Source organism: Melopsittacus undulatus, chromosome 6, assembly GCF_012275295.1.
Source record: "Melopsittacus undulatus isolate bMelUnd1 chromosome 6, bMelUnd1.mat.Z, whole genome shotgun sequence".
In the NCBI taxonomy this organism is placed as follows: domain Eukaryota; kingdom Metazoa; phylum Chordata; class Aves; order Psittaciformes; family Psittaculidae; genus Melopsittacus; species Melopsittacus undulatus.
In genome coordinates this window covers 5,486,816-5,503,300 of record NC_047532.1, presented here as the reverse complement: position 1 = coordinate 5,503,300, position 16,485 = coordinate 5,486,816, and the positions used below count along the sequence as shown (strand labels likewise).

Sequence of the window (16,485 nt, the reverse complement as noted above, 5' to 3'; positions counted from 1 at the left end):
ACTTCCCCAGTTCTGGCCAAGTCCCATGGCACCAGCTGACAGGCTCAGCTGATAACGCTCTAGGCTGTCAATGCTGCATCCAGACCCCATCACTGAGGGCTCTGCCAAAGCTGAAGTCCATAATACTGGAATAAACTGATTTTGCTCAGGAGCATCAGGCATTCGTGTCCAGTGCAAGGTGCCCAAAGGAAACATGTTTGCTCCCCAGCAGGACTCAGTCTCAGAAGGTTTTTGTTCTGTGATGAACACACTGAGTTTGCACATGTACTTAACTGTTGTGTCACGCAGCACCTTGCACTATGACCTCACTTGAGCTCTCTGAAATAGAAGCAACTTTGAATGAGTAACTACTCAGGAGTTATGTAAGCCACTTCTAAGATTATACTATATGCTTCGAGTGGCAAGGACTCCAAGGAGAGTGTGAAAGGCTGCAGTGCCCAGCCTGGTTTTGATGGCAGTGCTTTCATCTCACTGAGGCAGTGAAGGGACAGGTGACCCACTTTGCCCCATACCAGGGGACACACACTCACTGAGGACCATAGGAGGTTCCACGTTAACATCCGGAAGAACTTCTTTATTGTAAGAGTGCCAGAGCACTGGAACAGGTTGCCCAGGGGTTTGTGGAGTCTCCTACGTTGGAGATGTTCAAGGCCCACCTGGACAAGTTCCTGTGTGATGTACTCTAGGTTACCCTGCTCTTGCAGGGGGGTTGGACTGGATGACCTTTTGAGGTCCCTTCCATTGGGATTCTGTGACTGGCTTTGGGTTGCTGGAACTTTATGTTAGCTGAACTTTGCATTAGAAGTGTTTCAAAACAGTGAATTCTTGACTCCAGCCCCCTGAGCTCTCTGTGCCAGTAGACTACTGATGCACTGATACTGCCTGGGAGGAAGCCAGGATTTAATTCCTTCAGCCCAGCACCCCATCTAAAACATATTAAAGCAAACTGTGAATCAGCCATAACGATCAGGAGGAAAAATAACCCTTTTATTTCTTTTATTGTAGACAAATTTAAAAATATTCATCATCTTACTCTGTGCCTCATTAAACACCTGTGAAAGCTGCAGCAAAGCCCTGGAGCTCCTACATGTTATTAGGAGCAGACAAACTGCTCCACTTGGCAATGCTCAGCCCAATTCTTCATTTTTCCCTAAACAGAGCCTCTGAACAAGGCCTGGAATTCTATGTGGAATCACAGAATCCCAGACTGGTTTGTGTTGGAAGGGACCTTAAAGCTCATCCAGTTCCAACCCCCTGCCACAGGCAGGGACACCTTCCACTGGAGCAGCTTGCTCCAAGCCCCATCCAACCTGGCCTTGAGCACTGCCAGGGATGGGGCAAGTGTGGACACAGTAGCTACCTGTTTTTCCTATTGAGGGCATCTTACTGCAAAGCAGTAAGAGCTGCTCCACAGCACTGGGAATAAGCGCTACACTTGGCACTCCAGTCCCTCACTGAAAGGGTGATTTTCTTACAGTCATCTCTCTTTCTCCACATTCCTCTTCAAGTCATTGACCCTGAGATTCAGGCTAATAGAAACTGGCTCCCTCTCACATAAAATCAACAGCTCCAGTAATGATTTCCCAGCTCTCAGTGGTTTTCTACCTCTAACCAAAACTCCTGGTTCATACAGTAGGATGAAGAAGTCTCATTAGGTCATTTGGGCCTTCCAGCTATCACAGGATTACCCTGTGGTATCTTCTAAGCAGCTCTGACACCTCTCCAGAAAACTTAAAAAAGACTGAAAGATGACTTCATATTCAGGCTAAAATTCTCTTCATTTAGTTTAATTCCTTGACTTTTCAGCTTCATCGGACAGAGCACAGTAAAAATGGGAACTGATAACAGCCCTCACTACCCACAGTACCACACTGAACCACACTTGTTCAAGCTTGTGTCCAAGACCTCCTAGCTATATTGTGTCCCCACACAGCCACAAACACAGTGGCAGTGTTCAGATTCTCATCTTTCCCTTTATCCTGCCCCAAATGTACATATTCATGCAAGGACAAATGAGTTTTCAGGTTGGTTGTTGTCCAAAATATGACCAGTTTGGGTCAGTGAGCAGTTGAATGTCACACTACTCACATGCCTGATGTTCAGTATTGTGCCATGCTGAGAACACGAACAGCCACTGGTATTCTCTGTAGGACTGGGATGAGAAACTCGTGATTATGAGCAGATTTATCAAAACTGAACCTCTCCTTTATCACCTCCTGCAGCTGCAGTACTCACAAGTCAGGCAGAGGCAAATCAGTAAAGGAATACCTTTCGGGGCAGTGGAGAAGCACTGAAGCAAGCCATGGCCTGCTTTTAATGAAATTAGTTAATTACACAACCACTATGAACTTCTGGAGCTGCATAATTGTGTGATTAATCACATCTAATGCCCTCAGTCAGGGAGTGTTTATCAGTGGGGTTCAGGGAGAATTCTTCTCTCTTATATGGGTGGTACAACTGGCTCAGAGCATAGAGGTTTGCTTCGCTCTGGAGCATCAAGTGCTGGCCATCAGCGCAGGCCAGGCTGGTGCCTGATTCAGTGTGGCTGTGTCTAGGTAGCAAATGAGATTTCAAGGACAGACAGAAAAGGGATGCTGCAGTCTCATTTTCCAATGTACAGTCTAAGCATATATACATTTCTCTGTAGCTGAGCATGAATAGAGTAGACTGAAGTACCAGTAATACAGAGCATTGAAGGGAAAATTGCAAGGACCCCTGGATAGCTTTAATTTAGGAAATGCATTTAGATGAAAGGAATAGCTCTGGCAGTTAATTGCATTTTGGTCTGCCATGACCTAATGACAAAACTTGATTCTGACCTAACTCATCAGCTTTCTGTCTTCAGAGCAAATATTAGATGTCAGCATTTAAGAATCCTTCTTCAAACACCAGCCTGATTTCAGGGATAGGCAGTTATTCCCAGATATACAGTCCCCTGACCTACAGGGGCAGAGACCTAACAGGAACACTTGCTGGGAGTCTAGATGGGTCTGAACATTTCCCATTGTGTGCCCAACCTAAACCCTAATAACATTTCTCCCTCCCCAGCACCATGAGATATGCAGGCTGGGGGCCAAGTTAAACAGATACTTTCAAGCTCCTCAGTCTCCACTAACAACTTTAATACCTGGCAAATGCGAAGCCAGAGCATCCATGGAATTGTCTGACACGAGTCAATAGAACTGAGCAACAAAAAGAGAAATACATAAATAAACAGTGAATCAAAGCTGTGGTTCGGTTGCTCGTGCCAGGGGAGAATTTATCTACAGAGAAACTGTGTGTGTATAGAAAGGGAGAGCTGCCAAATGTACAGTGTACAGAAGAAGTTTCCACTCCCATTCTTCTCTGGATGAAGAGGCAAAGTCTAAATGGTGACTGCAAAGCAGAATGTGCCACATTTGTGATGAAGTTCTCTTCCCCTTCCTCCACCTGCTGTATCTGTGTCCTAGCTATTGTTTGGTTTCCTGGAGCAGGAACTTTGCTTTCTTTCTAAAGCACCACACTCTGAATCCACCATCAAGTGTTGGGGAATTAAGCACTGCAGCAGTACAAATAAAATCAGTGTAATGAATTATACAACTATTTGGTGAAGTGCTGATTGTTCAGATTAGGTTGGGGTCATTAGAACATGTATGAAATACACATAAAGCGCCTGATTTTAAACTCTCCCAGGCACACTGTAAGTCACTGAAGTGAGACCTGAACTCTGCCACCATCAGCCCATAAGGCTGGTTCCAAAGAGATGCTTGTTAAAGGGTCCTGAGCAAAGTGGAGAAGCTCAAAAGCCATTCTCACACTGGGATCCTTGAGAACCAGCCTTAAACTATCCAGATCTCTTCCAATTAATTCCTCTGATTGAAGAAACCAGGCTTAACAGAACAGTACTTCTAGGCAGTCTATGACAGAAAGTACCTTTTTATGTCTCCACAACACTTGCTGCTCCTCAAGGTCACCTTGTGATACAAATCCCCTCCAGGCTTCTCCTACTTTTAACATTGAGGTTGCTCCATGTGATGGAAGTTGCTGCTCTCCCACTGCCTTCATCACCTATAATAAGGGAAGACAGCAGAAAATGAAAGCTGGCTCTGTAACAGCATCAGTCACAGGCCAGCAGCTGAGATGCTGGAAAGTGCTGCCCTCTGCTACTGTACTGCTCAGTTATGTTAAAGGCATAGAGGATATAAGAGAGATTTTGCCCTACCCCGCAACAGAGTGCTCAGCACACTCTTGCTTTCGGTATCATTTTAAATTAGAGTCTGTCATAGATGATTTCATCCTTTATTATACTTCAAGAAAAGTCATAGCCTTCAGTTCTGCTTTCAGAAAAGTCAAATTTCTACTGACCTGTGTCAGAACAATGACAGAGAATATCAGTGTATGTACAGGACAGGTGCATTTATATCTAAGATATATATGTAGTGCACTGGAATGTGGTAAGCTAAACAGACAGGGCAACTGGACTTCTGGATTTACTCTTAAATCTACTTTTACAACTCTGAGTTATTTGAATTACCTAATTCAGTTCCCTTATTCATCTGTAAAATGTCGCTGTCTTACAGGATGCTGCAAAGGTAACTTGAAATGCTTTATATATTTAATAATAATTTTGACCATAAATTATGCATAGAGACAAAACCCTATGGAGACAGGGTCCATATATCTACTGTTTGTTCCCAACAGGAGGAGAGCTGTCAGCAAGAGCAAAGAATCCATTTTATCTGACCACGAGGCTGTCAAATACCAGCCAGCAGTGCAGGTAGAAGAGGACACCATGGACTTCACACTGGAAGACTCTGTTCTCCTCCCTATGGATCCAAACCTGGAATGCCACAGCCCACCTCCAGATTACAATTCTGTCGTTCACTACTCGGCCCCTCCAGTGTAACCAGCCCAACTCAGGGCATCTTGCTCCTCACTCACATTGGATTCTTTCCTGCCTCCATGCCTGGATAAAGAGGCTGAGTAAAACCAGGAGGGAAATCTGACAGGACAATGGTTCATATGTTTCTTCAGGCACATCTCTGATGTGAAGAGAAACATTTTAAGAGCATCTTCTTTCCTATCTTCAAAGGCCTATTGCAACATATGCAGTAAATTAACATTCTATCAGAATCATAAGAGGAGCTGTAACCCAAAACTGCTTCTGCTCCTTCCTGCCCTAGCTGGGACTGCTCACTGGCATCTGCACATTTACAAGTTCCTTCATTCACATTTTACTCCATAAGGGTCACCAAGAGTCACATCAAGCTTGTGGTGAAAACCAGATTCATCCTCCTGGTCCTGCATACTTCCTGCAGGGATTGTTTTGTATAATGGTGTAAAGGATTGAAGGAAAACAACAGCCAGTTTGGGGAGAAAATCCAAACCTGAAGCATCATCCTTGACTTGAGATCTCAGCTTCTGGAAATGTTACTGAAATATTTTGAAATCCCAAATATTTTGATTATAATTTGTGATTTAATAATTTCCATTGCTTATAGGATGTATACCTGAAAATGCTATAGCACTGAGAAAGCAGACAGCACTCATGTATCAAGAAGGAGACTGGTCTTTTGGGCCACCAGGGAATACAATGTGGTTCAATCTGTTTCCCTGTGTTTTCTCCTTGTTCATACAGCAATTTATTTAGCATACATGCAATAGGGCACCTTGATGGAGATGTATGTGTAATGATTGCAAGGCAAAATCACTGCCTTAAGAAAGAACCTTCTTAAGCTTAAATGGCCAGAATTTCCCAATGCACATGCATGTGTCTGTGTGAATGTGCATAAGCATAAATGCACAGTCACCCTTGGCACCAGCAGGGCAGCAGCGTTTTTGTTTCCTTTCTACACACACACCATTTACTAATAAAACAAATTAAGTTAAAGAAAAAGGGATTTCCTTTGGATTCTGTGGCATATCCCAACAGCGTGACCCTGGCAATGCTAGCCCATGCTAAACTGCAAGCCTTGGTCCCATGCAGACCCCATGCATACTCACAAGTACATCAAAAGTAAGCAGATAACCCTTGTCATTTAAACCACAACACAAAAAAGTTGACTTTAGAAGTCGAGGAAGGGAAGAAGTTTCTAGGTTGCAAGCAAAGATGGAGAGATGCTCATCGACAGTCACAGCTATAACCTCCTAAGCCATAAACCCGGATCTATGAATGACTGTACAGTTTCTTCCAAGCTCTTTGCAGCTTTTTGCTTTTCTTCTTATATTTGACACTGTTTCAACTTCTTCAGAGAAAAAGAATTTTTCTTCATTATTCCAAAATACAGGAAAAAAAACCCCAACAACACTTGCAAAACAATTCTGTTCCCTTGGCAAAGAGAACACTTCTGGATGATGGGTTACAGTTGGCTACACTGAAGTAAACACTAACAAGCCTCAGGTATTATAAAAAGGGGAAGCAAATCTCCAAACCCCATTCCATGTTAACTGTGAACACTACAGCACCTGAAGCAGGGGTCGTTGGACACTGCACTTCTCCTGCTCCTTACCTTCAGAAAATGTGTATTAAGGAAATCACTTGCAGTAACTCACTTGTTCATAGTGGACCTGCTCTGTACTTGCTTTATGGTCGTTTTTGCACTTCTTTGTATTTCAATACCTATATATTAGTAGAAGTGGTTGTGTAACAGAAGAAACTACTGGGAAGGAATTCATGTGATGAGCCCCATTGAGCTCACTGGATCAGTTTTTCATCAAGCAGAAACTGAACGATCTATAGCTCTGATCAAAGAATCAATCGCTTCCTGTGGGAATAATTTATTCATATGGCAAAAAGCAAAGAGGTGCAGACAGTCTGTCTGGCTCTATTGGTAATGGCAGTAGTGTGAGAGGGTTTGTTATTGTGCCTTCTTCTGCAGGAGAAGAAAATGACGTCTAAAAACCTTCACTTATAAACTCTAAGTACATACAGGGAAAAACCCTGCAAGTATGCTCTGTGTTTGGAAAAGCAATTGGAGACACTGCTGGGTGAATGGTCTGCTTCTGAGACCTTAAGAGCAAGTGTCACCTCTCCACTTCATCAAGGATGGAAAGTAGATGCTTCTCCAAGACCAGAAGAACACAGAGCATGCTTCCTGAATGGGACCCAAGCACATGCAGCCAGGGCCCCTTCTGCCTCTCAGCAGCATGCATCAGCATGCTGAGTGATGACATGAAAACAGAGCTCAAGGGCTCAGGTTTAACACACTAGTGGCATTGGCAGACCCCTGAACACTCAGGGCTCCTCTGCAGTGGCAAAATCATCTTGACCTGTATCAACGGCCACTTCTTCAGAGAACAAAGACACCCCTGAACCCACCACAATGGCCTTTGGGTGCTCTGGAGATGGCCAATGACTGATGTTTGGGGAGCTCTGTTTCTAATGTTTGAGTGGAAGATTTTTTTCCCCTCCTTATAGCAAATGTAACAAGCGAAAGTATTGCCTGAAAAGTATTACTGAACATATGTCTTCTATTTTATTTACTAATATTTTGTTTGTCCTTTTCTCTCCTCCCTTAATTTAATTATGGTTCTTTTCTTACAATGATGTATATAGTTTACCCAGTAGGAACAGATATAATGATTCATTTATACAGGAAAATTTGTAACAGTTTAGTCAAAAGAGATACACCTAACAGAGGTAAGTATTGTTACTAAACATTTCACTAATGCTTGCAGGCCAGGCGCCAGTTTACAGTACCTACTAGTGCCATTTTATAGCAGTTCTCCCCTTGGCTGTGAGTATCTCCAGCTCTCACTTACTCTCCATGTTAGTTTCAGTTAGGAAACAGGGATCTGGAGGAATCTGGCAGGTTTATCTCATTCCTGGAAGTGTCACCATGCAGCTCATGGTAAGGGTGAGGAGGTTCCACTGTCTCTGTTCTAGCTGGTGTATGGGCCAGAGAAGGGGCAGGTTGTTTAAATGATGTGATGTTTATTATTTTTGCAGACTTCTCAGGGATTCTTACCCCACTCCTGCTTTATCTAACCTGAGCTCAGTGCTGCCTGGCATTAACACGTACCTTTGTGGTCTTAAATGGTGCCTACTCCTACTGGTTTTATCCTCTTGTAACCCCAGAGAACTGGGGCAGAGGAACTCAGAGCTCACACAAATGTGCTGTCTCCTCTCCAGCAATCCTCTGCCATGTAAGTGTCCCAGGGTAAGTGCCTTCACCTCTATGGTATTGCTCAGGCTGGTGGTTTTTGCAGTTTCTTACCACCTCTTTTCATCTATTTCTTGATATTTGTTCTTCACAGTTCCTTTGGATTCCCTTCCTCTGCCTTTAAAGTAAGATCAGCTGTAGGACTCACTTCACTCTCCTCTTTCCTGTATGTTCTGTGCTTGCAGAGGCTGAACTAGATAATCTAAAGGAAACTTTTTTCACAAGGAAAAGTAGTTGATACAGGTTTGTCTGGAATCTCTCAGTATCCTTCCCTGAATGAGAGAAGCTTTTTCATCTACTGATTTTTCAATAGTGGTATCTGGAGCAAAACGAAGGTTGGTGACTGACTATGTGAATCTTACCTCCCTCCTAGTTCTTTCTTAGTGAGGTTCTTCCTGGTTATCCTCCCAAGAAAGGGCTCTTAACCAGGATGCTGGCCCCAAACCATCTACTCAGGGTATCAAGGAAGGTCAGAGAAAAATCTAAAGTCTGAGTAACAGTCTCAAACAAAACCACTGAATGCTGAAGATGGATACCTTTAGGTCTGCCTGCAGCCATGAACTTTCTCTGCTGAAAACATCCCACTAATCCAAACCCTACTCCTCAGCTGACCTGCTTGGCAAAGGCCCAGGATAACCCAGAGCATCCAGGCACTTCTCTCCTTGTATTTATACTCTCATATACATAGGAATGTTTGCAAGCCTGTAACTAGCCAGTCATCAGTTTGTGAGTTGTCTTCTCAATGATCCTTCATGTTGAGTGTTGGCACTGCCCTATCATGTCCTACCTGCTTTACACATTTGGTCTGGCCCTGTCAGGATGTGGTTTCAGGTCAATGGTCTCTGGCTCACACCAGCACCAACTGGACACCACCAGGAAATGTGTGCAGGGAAACATCACTAGCAAGTAACTACACAAGGTTAAAGCATTATTGGTTTTCCTGAACACAGGAGACAGATGGGATCTGTATCCCACTCAGAGATCAGCCAATGATTTTTCTCTTGCCATAAAGTGAAAATACAAAAGGTAGCAATAGCTTGTTTGTCCCTTCCTGCAAACAGTAATGGCCATACCCTGGGAATCATTTTCCTGCTTTTATACTACATTACAAGGATACAGAATTTTGCCAAAGAATAACACCAGCATCATCTTACACATGTAAACTGCAGGGAGGGCTCTGGGTTCAACCCCATCAGGAGTCAGCTGCTGTATAGGTGACCATGCAAGTGTTGAGCCCAAGTCCTGGCTTGTTTGTTTGATGTATGTTGTTTCATACTATGCTATCATAGAAAGCTTGCTGGCCTGAGTCATGTGGTCCCCAAGCAAATATGATTCCATAGGGCCATGGTTACAGGAAGAGTAGTGTGGCATGTGCTGAGTAGTGTCCCCTTGTCCTGCCCAGCAATCCTGTGCCACAACAGCCAGCACATCCTAATTACTCAATTCATATTCCCTTAGACCTTGAGTTGTCAAAGCAGTTAAGGAAAACTGGGAAAACCCAGTAACCTGGGACTTAAATATAAACTAAGGGTCATGTAATACCCAAAACACTATGGAATGTCTGTCTGCCATGTTCCTGTCTGTCTGAAGAATGTATGCACTGAAAACAACGCTTCCTTATGTAGTCAAAAAGTGTACTGTATCTATTAACCAAAAAAATAAAAAGATTCTATATTTATACAGCCCAAGGCTCCTTTGTGTCATCTCTTGGCTCGAAAAGTGTTGTCCTTGAAGCACAATATAAATAAATAATGCAACAGTTTTGAGAGATTTTTACAAGGCAAAGATCTCATTAATACCTACAGGGGTTCAACACTTGGGCCGTAACCTGCCCCAGTGTCATTGCTCAAAGGGATCCAACCACTGCATTTGCTTTAAAGACTCAGAAAATGAGGGGGTGCTTTGCTGGAGTTATCCTCAAACAGCCCATGAAACACAGAGATTGGTGCCTGGGTACATTCAAAACACACAAAGAAATGGGACTGACAGAAAACAGAAACAGAATTCTGCATTCTAAAAAAGATGTTCCAAAGCACCCACACCTGTGAAGATGATTTGAAGAACACAGAATCCCAGCCTGGTTTGGGTTGAAGGGACCTCAAAGCCCATCCAGTTCCAACCCCTGCCACAGGCAGGGACACCTTCCACTGGAGCAGCTGCTCCAAGCCCGTGTCCAACCTGGCCTTGAACACTGCCAGGGATGGGGCAGCCACAGCTTCTCTGGGCACCCTGTGCCAGCGCCTCAGCACCCTCACAGGGAACAGCTTCTGCCTAAGAGCTCAGCTCAGTCTCCCCTCGGGTAGGTTAAAGCCATTCCCTTGTCCTGTCTTCTGGACCCTACAGGCCCAAAGTCCCTCCACACATGACAGCATTTGATGATAAGATTCAAAACTCCAGAAACGGTGTTTCATTTAGTTTAGCACATTTAGTTTAGCAATGCAAATAAGGATTTCCCAATACACAGCCACGATGATGTTATTGATTCTCACTTGAATAACTCCACACTGTTGAAATATGGAAAATTCCATGCTCTGATTTTGTAGTTAAGGTCTAATATTGAGATAGCTGAGGAAAACATCATCTCCCACCAGCAGCCAAGTGCACTAAGATGCCATTCTCCTGACCAGTTGGCTCATCTTTTGGACATACTGTTCCCCATTCCTCTTCCCATTTTGGAGGCACAGCAGGTAACTACTGGCAGAAAACAGTATGAGATCTTTGCAGATTTTTACAGTCTAACAAATACCAGTTTCTACTTATGGCTTAAAATACATACTGTTATTAGGGGAAAAAAAGTGTGTTGGAGGTTTAAAGCCATTCTTCCATTAGCACAGTCTTAAAAGATAGTGGTCTGTGTATTTTGCAAGTCACATTAAAAACTATGAAGCACTCAAATCACTTCAAACATTTTTAGTTTCTCTTCATTCCCTGCTCCAAACAGTCCTAGAAATAAGTGCCTAAATTATACATGTCATTTGAAATGCAGCGATCTCCTTTCATCCACATAATGAGCAAGAACATGCTTCTCTGTAAACTATAAAATGCTTTAGTTACTTATATAAGGCATGAGTCATTGCACGCGCGGCAACACAGAGACTCCTGCACGGAGAAACTCATGTAGTAAATGGTGGAAGGAAAATATACAAAATTAACTCTGATTTGCTTTTAGCACAAACTGTGAATTATTAATCACACACAGCTTGAGCTATGCTTATGGCAGGTGCTCTCTGGCATGGAAAAGGATTTGGGGGAAAAAAGTGTAACATTAGGAATCAAGAAATGTAAGTTTACTCTTAGTTCTCGGCCAGGGTATGTGGCTTCTCTGTCCCTTCCTTTTGGTGTACCACGTGTATGATGTAAAAGGTATTTGTTTTTACAGCAGCAGCGTGTAGAGATGCAAGACCAGGAAATCTCAGTTTAAACTATTGGAATTTGGTGGTTTGAGGTGATAAAAATCCAAGAAAACGGACTAGAAAAAGACAGATTTCTAAGTAAAATAAACAGATGTTGTGATGGCCACATTTGAAAGCTGATTTCCAGCCACGTCCTTTTTCCTTCCTCCCATAATGAGACTTAACTTATGAGGGTCTGTGAAGTGCAAAGGCTTTGAAAGAGTGGAAAACACTGTCAATTTTATATCCTTTTGTGCACAGTGAAGCCTCAAAACCTGTGCAGTAACCCCTGACTTTCCTGTGATCTCAGTGTACTGAGGACAGTTAGGATGAGTGGCCTGATGAATGAGCATTCATTAACACTTAGAGGAGAAATGACTCTGTTTAAACCACTTCCTTCAACAGGAACATAGGAAACAATGCAGGAAATCATATTTCTGGTGCTTCACTTCATCCTTCCTCATCCACACTGATGCACCAAGTCAGACCTGTCTGTTCTTTCCACATTGCAGAGTCAAGGAATACTTACTCCTTACCTGCACAAACCACAAAGGCAGAGTAACATGGCCTCTGTATATTCCCATTCCAGATTTCTTTAAGTGGCCTTTAAGACAGGGCTGTTGCTCCCAGGAAGTGATAGGACTGAAGGGTATTTTAGAATATAAGTTGTCACAGTACCAAATGCCAAATGTCAAGGTAATGAAATTCATGAGGAGAGCCTTCCATATTCCTTCTGTGCACTTGTCACTGCTGATACTTGCAAATCAAGCAGGAATTTTACTTCCTCCAGGTCACACTGGGGAAGAAGGACCATGCATCTGTCAATAAGACAATTCTCCTTGCCTGAGTCAGATCTGATAAGAGTGCTTCTCCTTTTGCCACATATCCTTCTTTTCCCAGTTGTTTGTAATGTATAATAGCAGTTCTCTTTTGCCTTTCTTTCTTCCACTACAACACTGCTAAAGAACAACTCAAACCTGGGAGCAGGTAAGATCAGAGAGACCAACAGCATAATGAAGCCCCTGTTTTCCTGCAGAGCTAACAGAAGGGTGAGGCTCACCACTGTGGGTGAGCAGGGTTAGCATCACTTGTTAAAGCCCGGGCTACACACTTGGTGGTCCTCAGGCCCAGCAGAACAAACCTGGTCATCTCCGAACACTCTACTTGGAGAAGCAGCTGTTATTTTTAAGCTCGAGCATTGTCACAGTGAATTCCTCAAACCCCCAAAGGTTAAATTGCTTTTCATAACTATGTATTTAAAAAAAGGAAGAACAAACCCACAAAAACAAAACCCCAAGAACTTTGTTCCTTCCTGGAAGAGTTTTGACCTTTTATTCACGTATATTTTTCAAATCCTGCCTTCCACTGTTTATGCCCCCAGCTAGAATGTCACAAGCCATCTTAGCATAGAGCGCAACTAGAGACAAGCAGGGGTAAGGCAAGGATAGCAGGTGGAAGGGGGTGAGAACCCTGAATGTGGTGGATCAAGGTAATGGGCTTCCTTAAGCAGGTCTACTAAGACATCTGGGATGTACAGAATTACTGTCCTCTTTCCCCAAAGCTTCTGCAACAAGCCACAAACCACCTTCAGGATACAATGTTAAGACAGAAGCGAGATGTGACTTTATAACCCCGTGACTGAAGCCAAGATGTTATCTCCCCAAGCACTGAAACAGCCAGATCAAAATCTGAACATCATGACTGATTTCTTTGATCTGATGGATTGATCCTGAACTTCAAACTGCGCTGGAGGTTCCATCAGTAATTCCTCCCATTGTCCTGATGACTCATGAATGGATCAGGCCATTGCTCTGACACCTATTGACTCAGCATCCCTCCCCTGCTGAGTGAGATCAGTCTGTGCTGATGCAACACTCTCTTGCCTTGATGCTAATCTTTGTAAGATCCCAGATGCCTTCATGATTTTGTAATAAATGGGACATACCAATGGACTGCAAAAAGAAAATGAAGTTGTCCTTCATCTTCATCTTCATTCCTTCCCTTTTTACCATTATTTCCTTCCAGAAGGAAAAAGCTGGGAATTGAGAAGAAAATATGTGCTCTTCTAATGATGCCAAGGCCAATTTTGGGGCTGGCCATGATGCACGGCTGCTCTCTGGTTTGGGAGTAAAGGACCTGGCTCTTCCTGGTGCCAGGTTCTGCACTGCTGCATCAAACTTCCTTAAGGGAACTCCCACTCAGACACAGAGCATCAGTTCTCTACTCTGTGTCTCCGATAGCCAACATACAATTCAATCAAGGGAAGAAAGAACATCCTCAGTTGGTAAAGACAAAAGTAGATTCCAGATGTACCCAAGATTTTACTTGTTCAGAGTACAGCCAGAATCTCCTCCAGACGTGAGCAAACCACAGCTCTTAAAGTGAAAGAGGCGATGTAACACTACCCTAAATCTGCTAACTAATGCCTCCTCCAAACACTATCTCAGGGGTGGTACAATGAATGATGATCTATTTCCTAAGACTTCACTTAGTATTCAGGTGTCAGGGAGTTTTTTATTTAAGCAAGACTAAAGCCCATCTTTTTTTACTGTTTTAGCTTCATTCAGTAAAGAGGAGTATTTTTAATAGGCTTAAATACTTGAGTAGTCCTTAAGGAAAAAGGGAAACGGAACAGAGTACACAAACCCTATTCATGCTTCCTATTCCAATGTGATATAATGGGAAAAGACCTGCAAAGAGAAAGTAAGTACTTGAGGTAGCTGGAAAATCTATGCAGAGGCAGAAGAATCTTGGTACTGAGACACTAATAACTTTTGCTTGCATCAAGGACTTAGTGAACCTCCCAACACCTACCAGGCTGAGCTGCACTAGTGCAGCTGCATTAGTGCACAGTCACACCTCTTAATCCTCTCAGGGACAATGTGCCCTTCAGATCACTCTGTTTCTGTGCACAGTGCTCAGCAGCAGTGCTACAGGAGGGATGACATCAGAAGTGAACACGAGAAACATCTCCCATGATTTCATCAGATGAGTGTTCCCTTCTTGTTTGGTCCTGCTTTTCAATCAGCAGCGCCTTCAACTTAAACTGATGGCCAAGGACAGTGAGAAGTGCTTGAAAAGTGGTTCACAAGAGCACATGCATGAACAGAACCAGAGCAATGTTCTTGTTGGACTGTGGGATTTTGTTTCTAATTTCTTTAAATGACATATAAACACTATTCTCATGCGTATGTCCATTCACACTGAGTGCAACAAGAGACACGGTAAGATTAGACAGTCCTTTACAAGGTACTATTTCTTCTCTTTCCCAACATATAACATGTATATATTCTTGTTTGGATAATGAATAACTAAGTTTTGGGTTGTTCTGTAGAATACTTTTCTCCCAGAATGTAAATCATCCAACCACATCATGCTACTATCAAGACAAAATAATGAACAAAGGTTTAAGGGAGATTTATAAAGCTCTGTCAGGGATGAACCCTATCATCCCCCAAGTAAATAGGATCCCTGTTATGTAGCATAACTTCATAACAAAGAAGCTTAAACTCCATCTCTGCCTGGCTGTATTTTGTACATTCAAATAATGGAAGAGCAAGTACCTGATGGCAGTATCTGAGCAATATCCATCAAGGAGAGCTCTGCCTCCAAAAAGAGAATACAAAACTAGTTTTGCAGTTATTTCTGTCTCTGAAACTGCCAGCATATGGAAAAGGCAAGCTAAGGCTGGTGTGCATATCGGTTCCTAGATCTCTTTGCTAGTGTTGTTACTGGTTCTGGGAGGTTACCGCATGGCCAACATCACAACTGGAAGAAGACTAAAAACATCAAAACAAAGCACACCATTAGTCCATTTCATTACTCTGTATTCAGGGTTTAGCAAATTCAAACCCAATGACCATGGAGGGAGGATACTTGATTTGTTTTAAAGACAAAAGCTGCGAATCTTTCTGTAAGCACAGTACAAGTTATGTCAAAATATGTGAAAACTGTCCAGCAAAGGACAGTGTAAATCCCAAGCGGGATTCAAGACCCTCCCTTTGGTTTTGAACTCTTCAATGGGAGCCTGAAATCTGGGAAGAAGCACTGCACAGGCTGCATTTCATGGGAGCTTATTTGCTGGTGTTTATATTCCCACACCGCTGATATCATGTCGGCATTCCCAGTCACCCCATTTGGGTTGGGCTAAGTCTTAGATGTTGCTCTAGAGGGATCAGACATATTTTTGGTTATTACTAATAGCTAAAAGATTCTCCCCTCATTTGTGCTGGTATTTCAAGCAAGTAAACTATGTGTAATACATCAACAACACAAAACAAATCCAAATCCAGGCACAGAAAAGTTTAGGAGATTAGAAAAGACCTAGACCAAGGGCAATCCATCCCTAGCATGGGTGGCCTTTGGAGCAGGTGTAAACCAACCTTCCAAAACACTGTCACTTCTAATGTGCAAGGAAGTTAAAACACCTGAGAGCCTCCACAAAAGCAATGAACCACCAAAACCCTTTCAGTCTAGAAGAGCCCCAAGTTGAAGAGCCAGAAGGTGAAATCACACCTGAGCGGTGCTGCTGTTCCAAAGCAGGACAGCAGGACAAAGAGTAATGACTATGAGGAGGCTTCTAGCAACGTGTCCAGCACTTGTGCAGCTGGGTGATTCTTTCCACCACCATCCAGATGTTATTATGAAGTCACACCAGAATGAAATGATGAAAATGATATTACAAGAAGACAACTGGAATCAGGTTGGCAAACCCAGTGCTTACATACAGACAGTAAAACTAGGTAACACTAGAATGTTTTGGCATGGGATGACAAAGCTGTAAAGGATAGTGTTCTTTTTCCAGCATGGTTATATACTTATGGGGCAATGAGCATAAGATATATTCCAGATAAAGAAAAACTCCCATAAGGGGAAGAACTCCTTACATCTGAGTCCCAAGAAGTGAAGCATCATGAAGCATCCATAGTATGAAATATCTCTATTATGAAACT

General features: G+C 43.0%; 1 protein-coding gene across 1 annotated transcript in view; it reads left to right on the top strand.

Moving 5' to 3' along the window:
• Positions 1-9,824, top strand: part of LOC101878900 (vascular endothelial growth factor receptor kdr-like) — a 124,007-nt gene extending 114,183 nt beyond the window's left edge. Inside the window, exon 30 of the mRNA XM_005144879.3 lies at positions 4,681-9,824. Within this exon, the coding sequence (XP_005144936.2) occupies positions 4,681-4,885 (205 nt within the window). The 3' untranslated portion in view covers positions 4,886-9,824. The remainder of the gene's footprint in view (positions 1-4,680) is intronic.
• Positions 9,825-16,485: the final 6,661 nt, after the last annotated feature.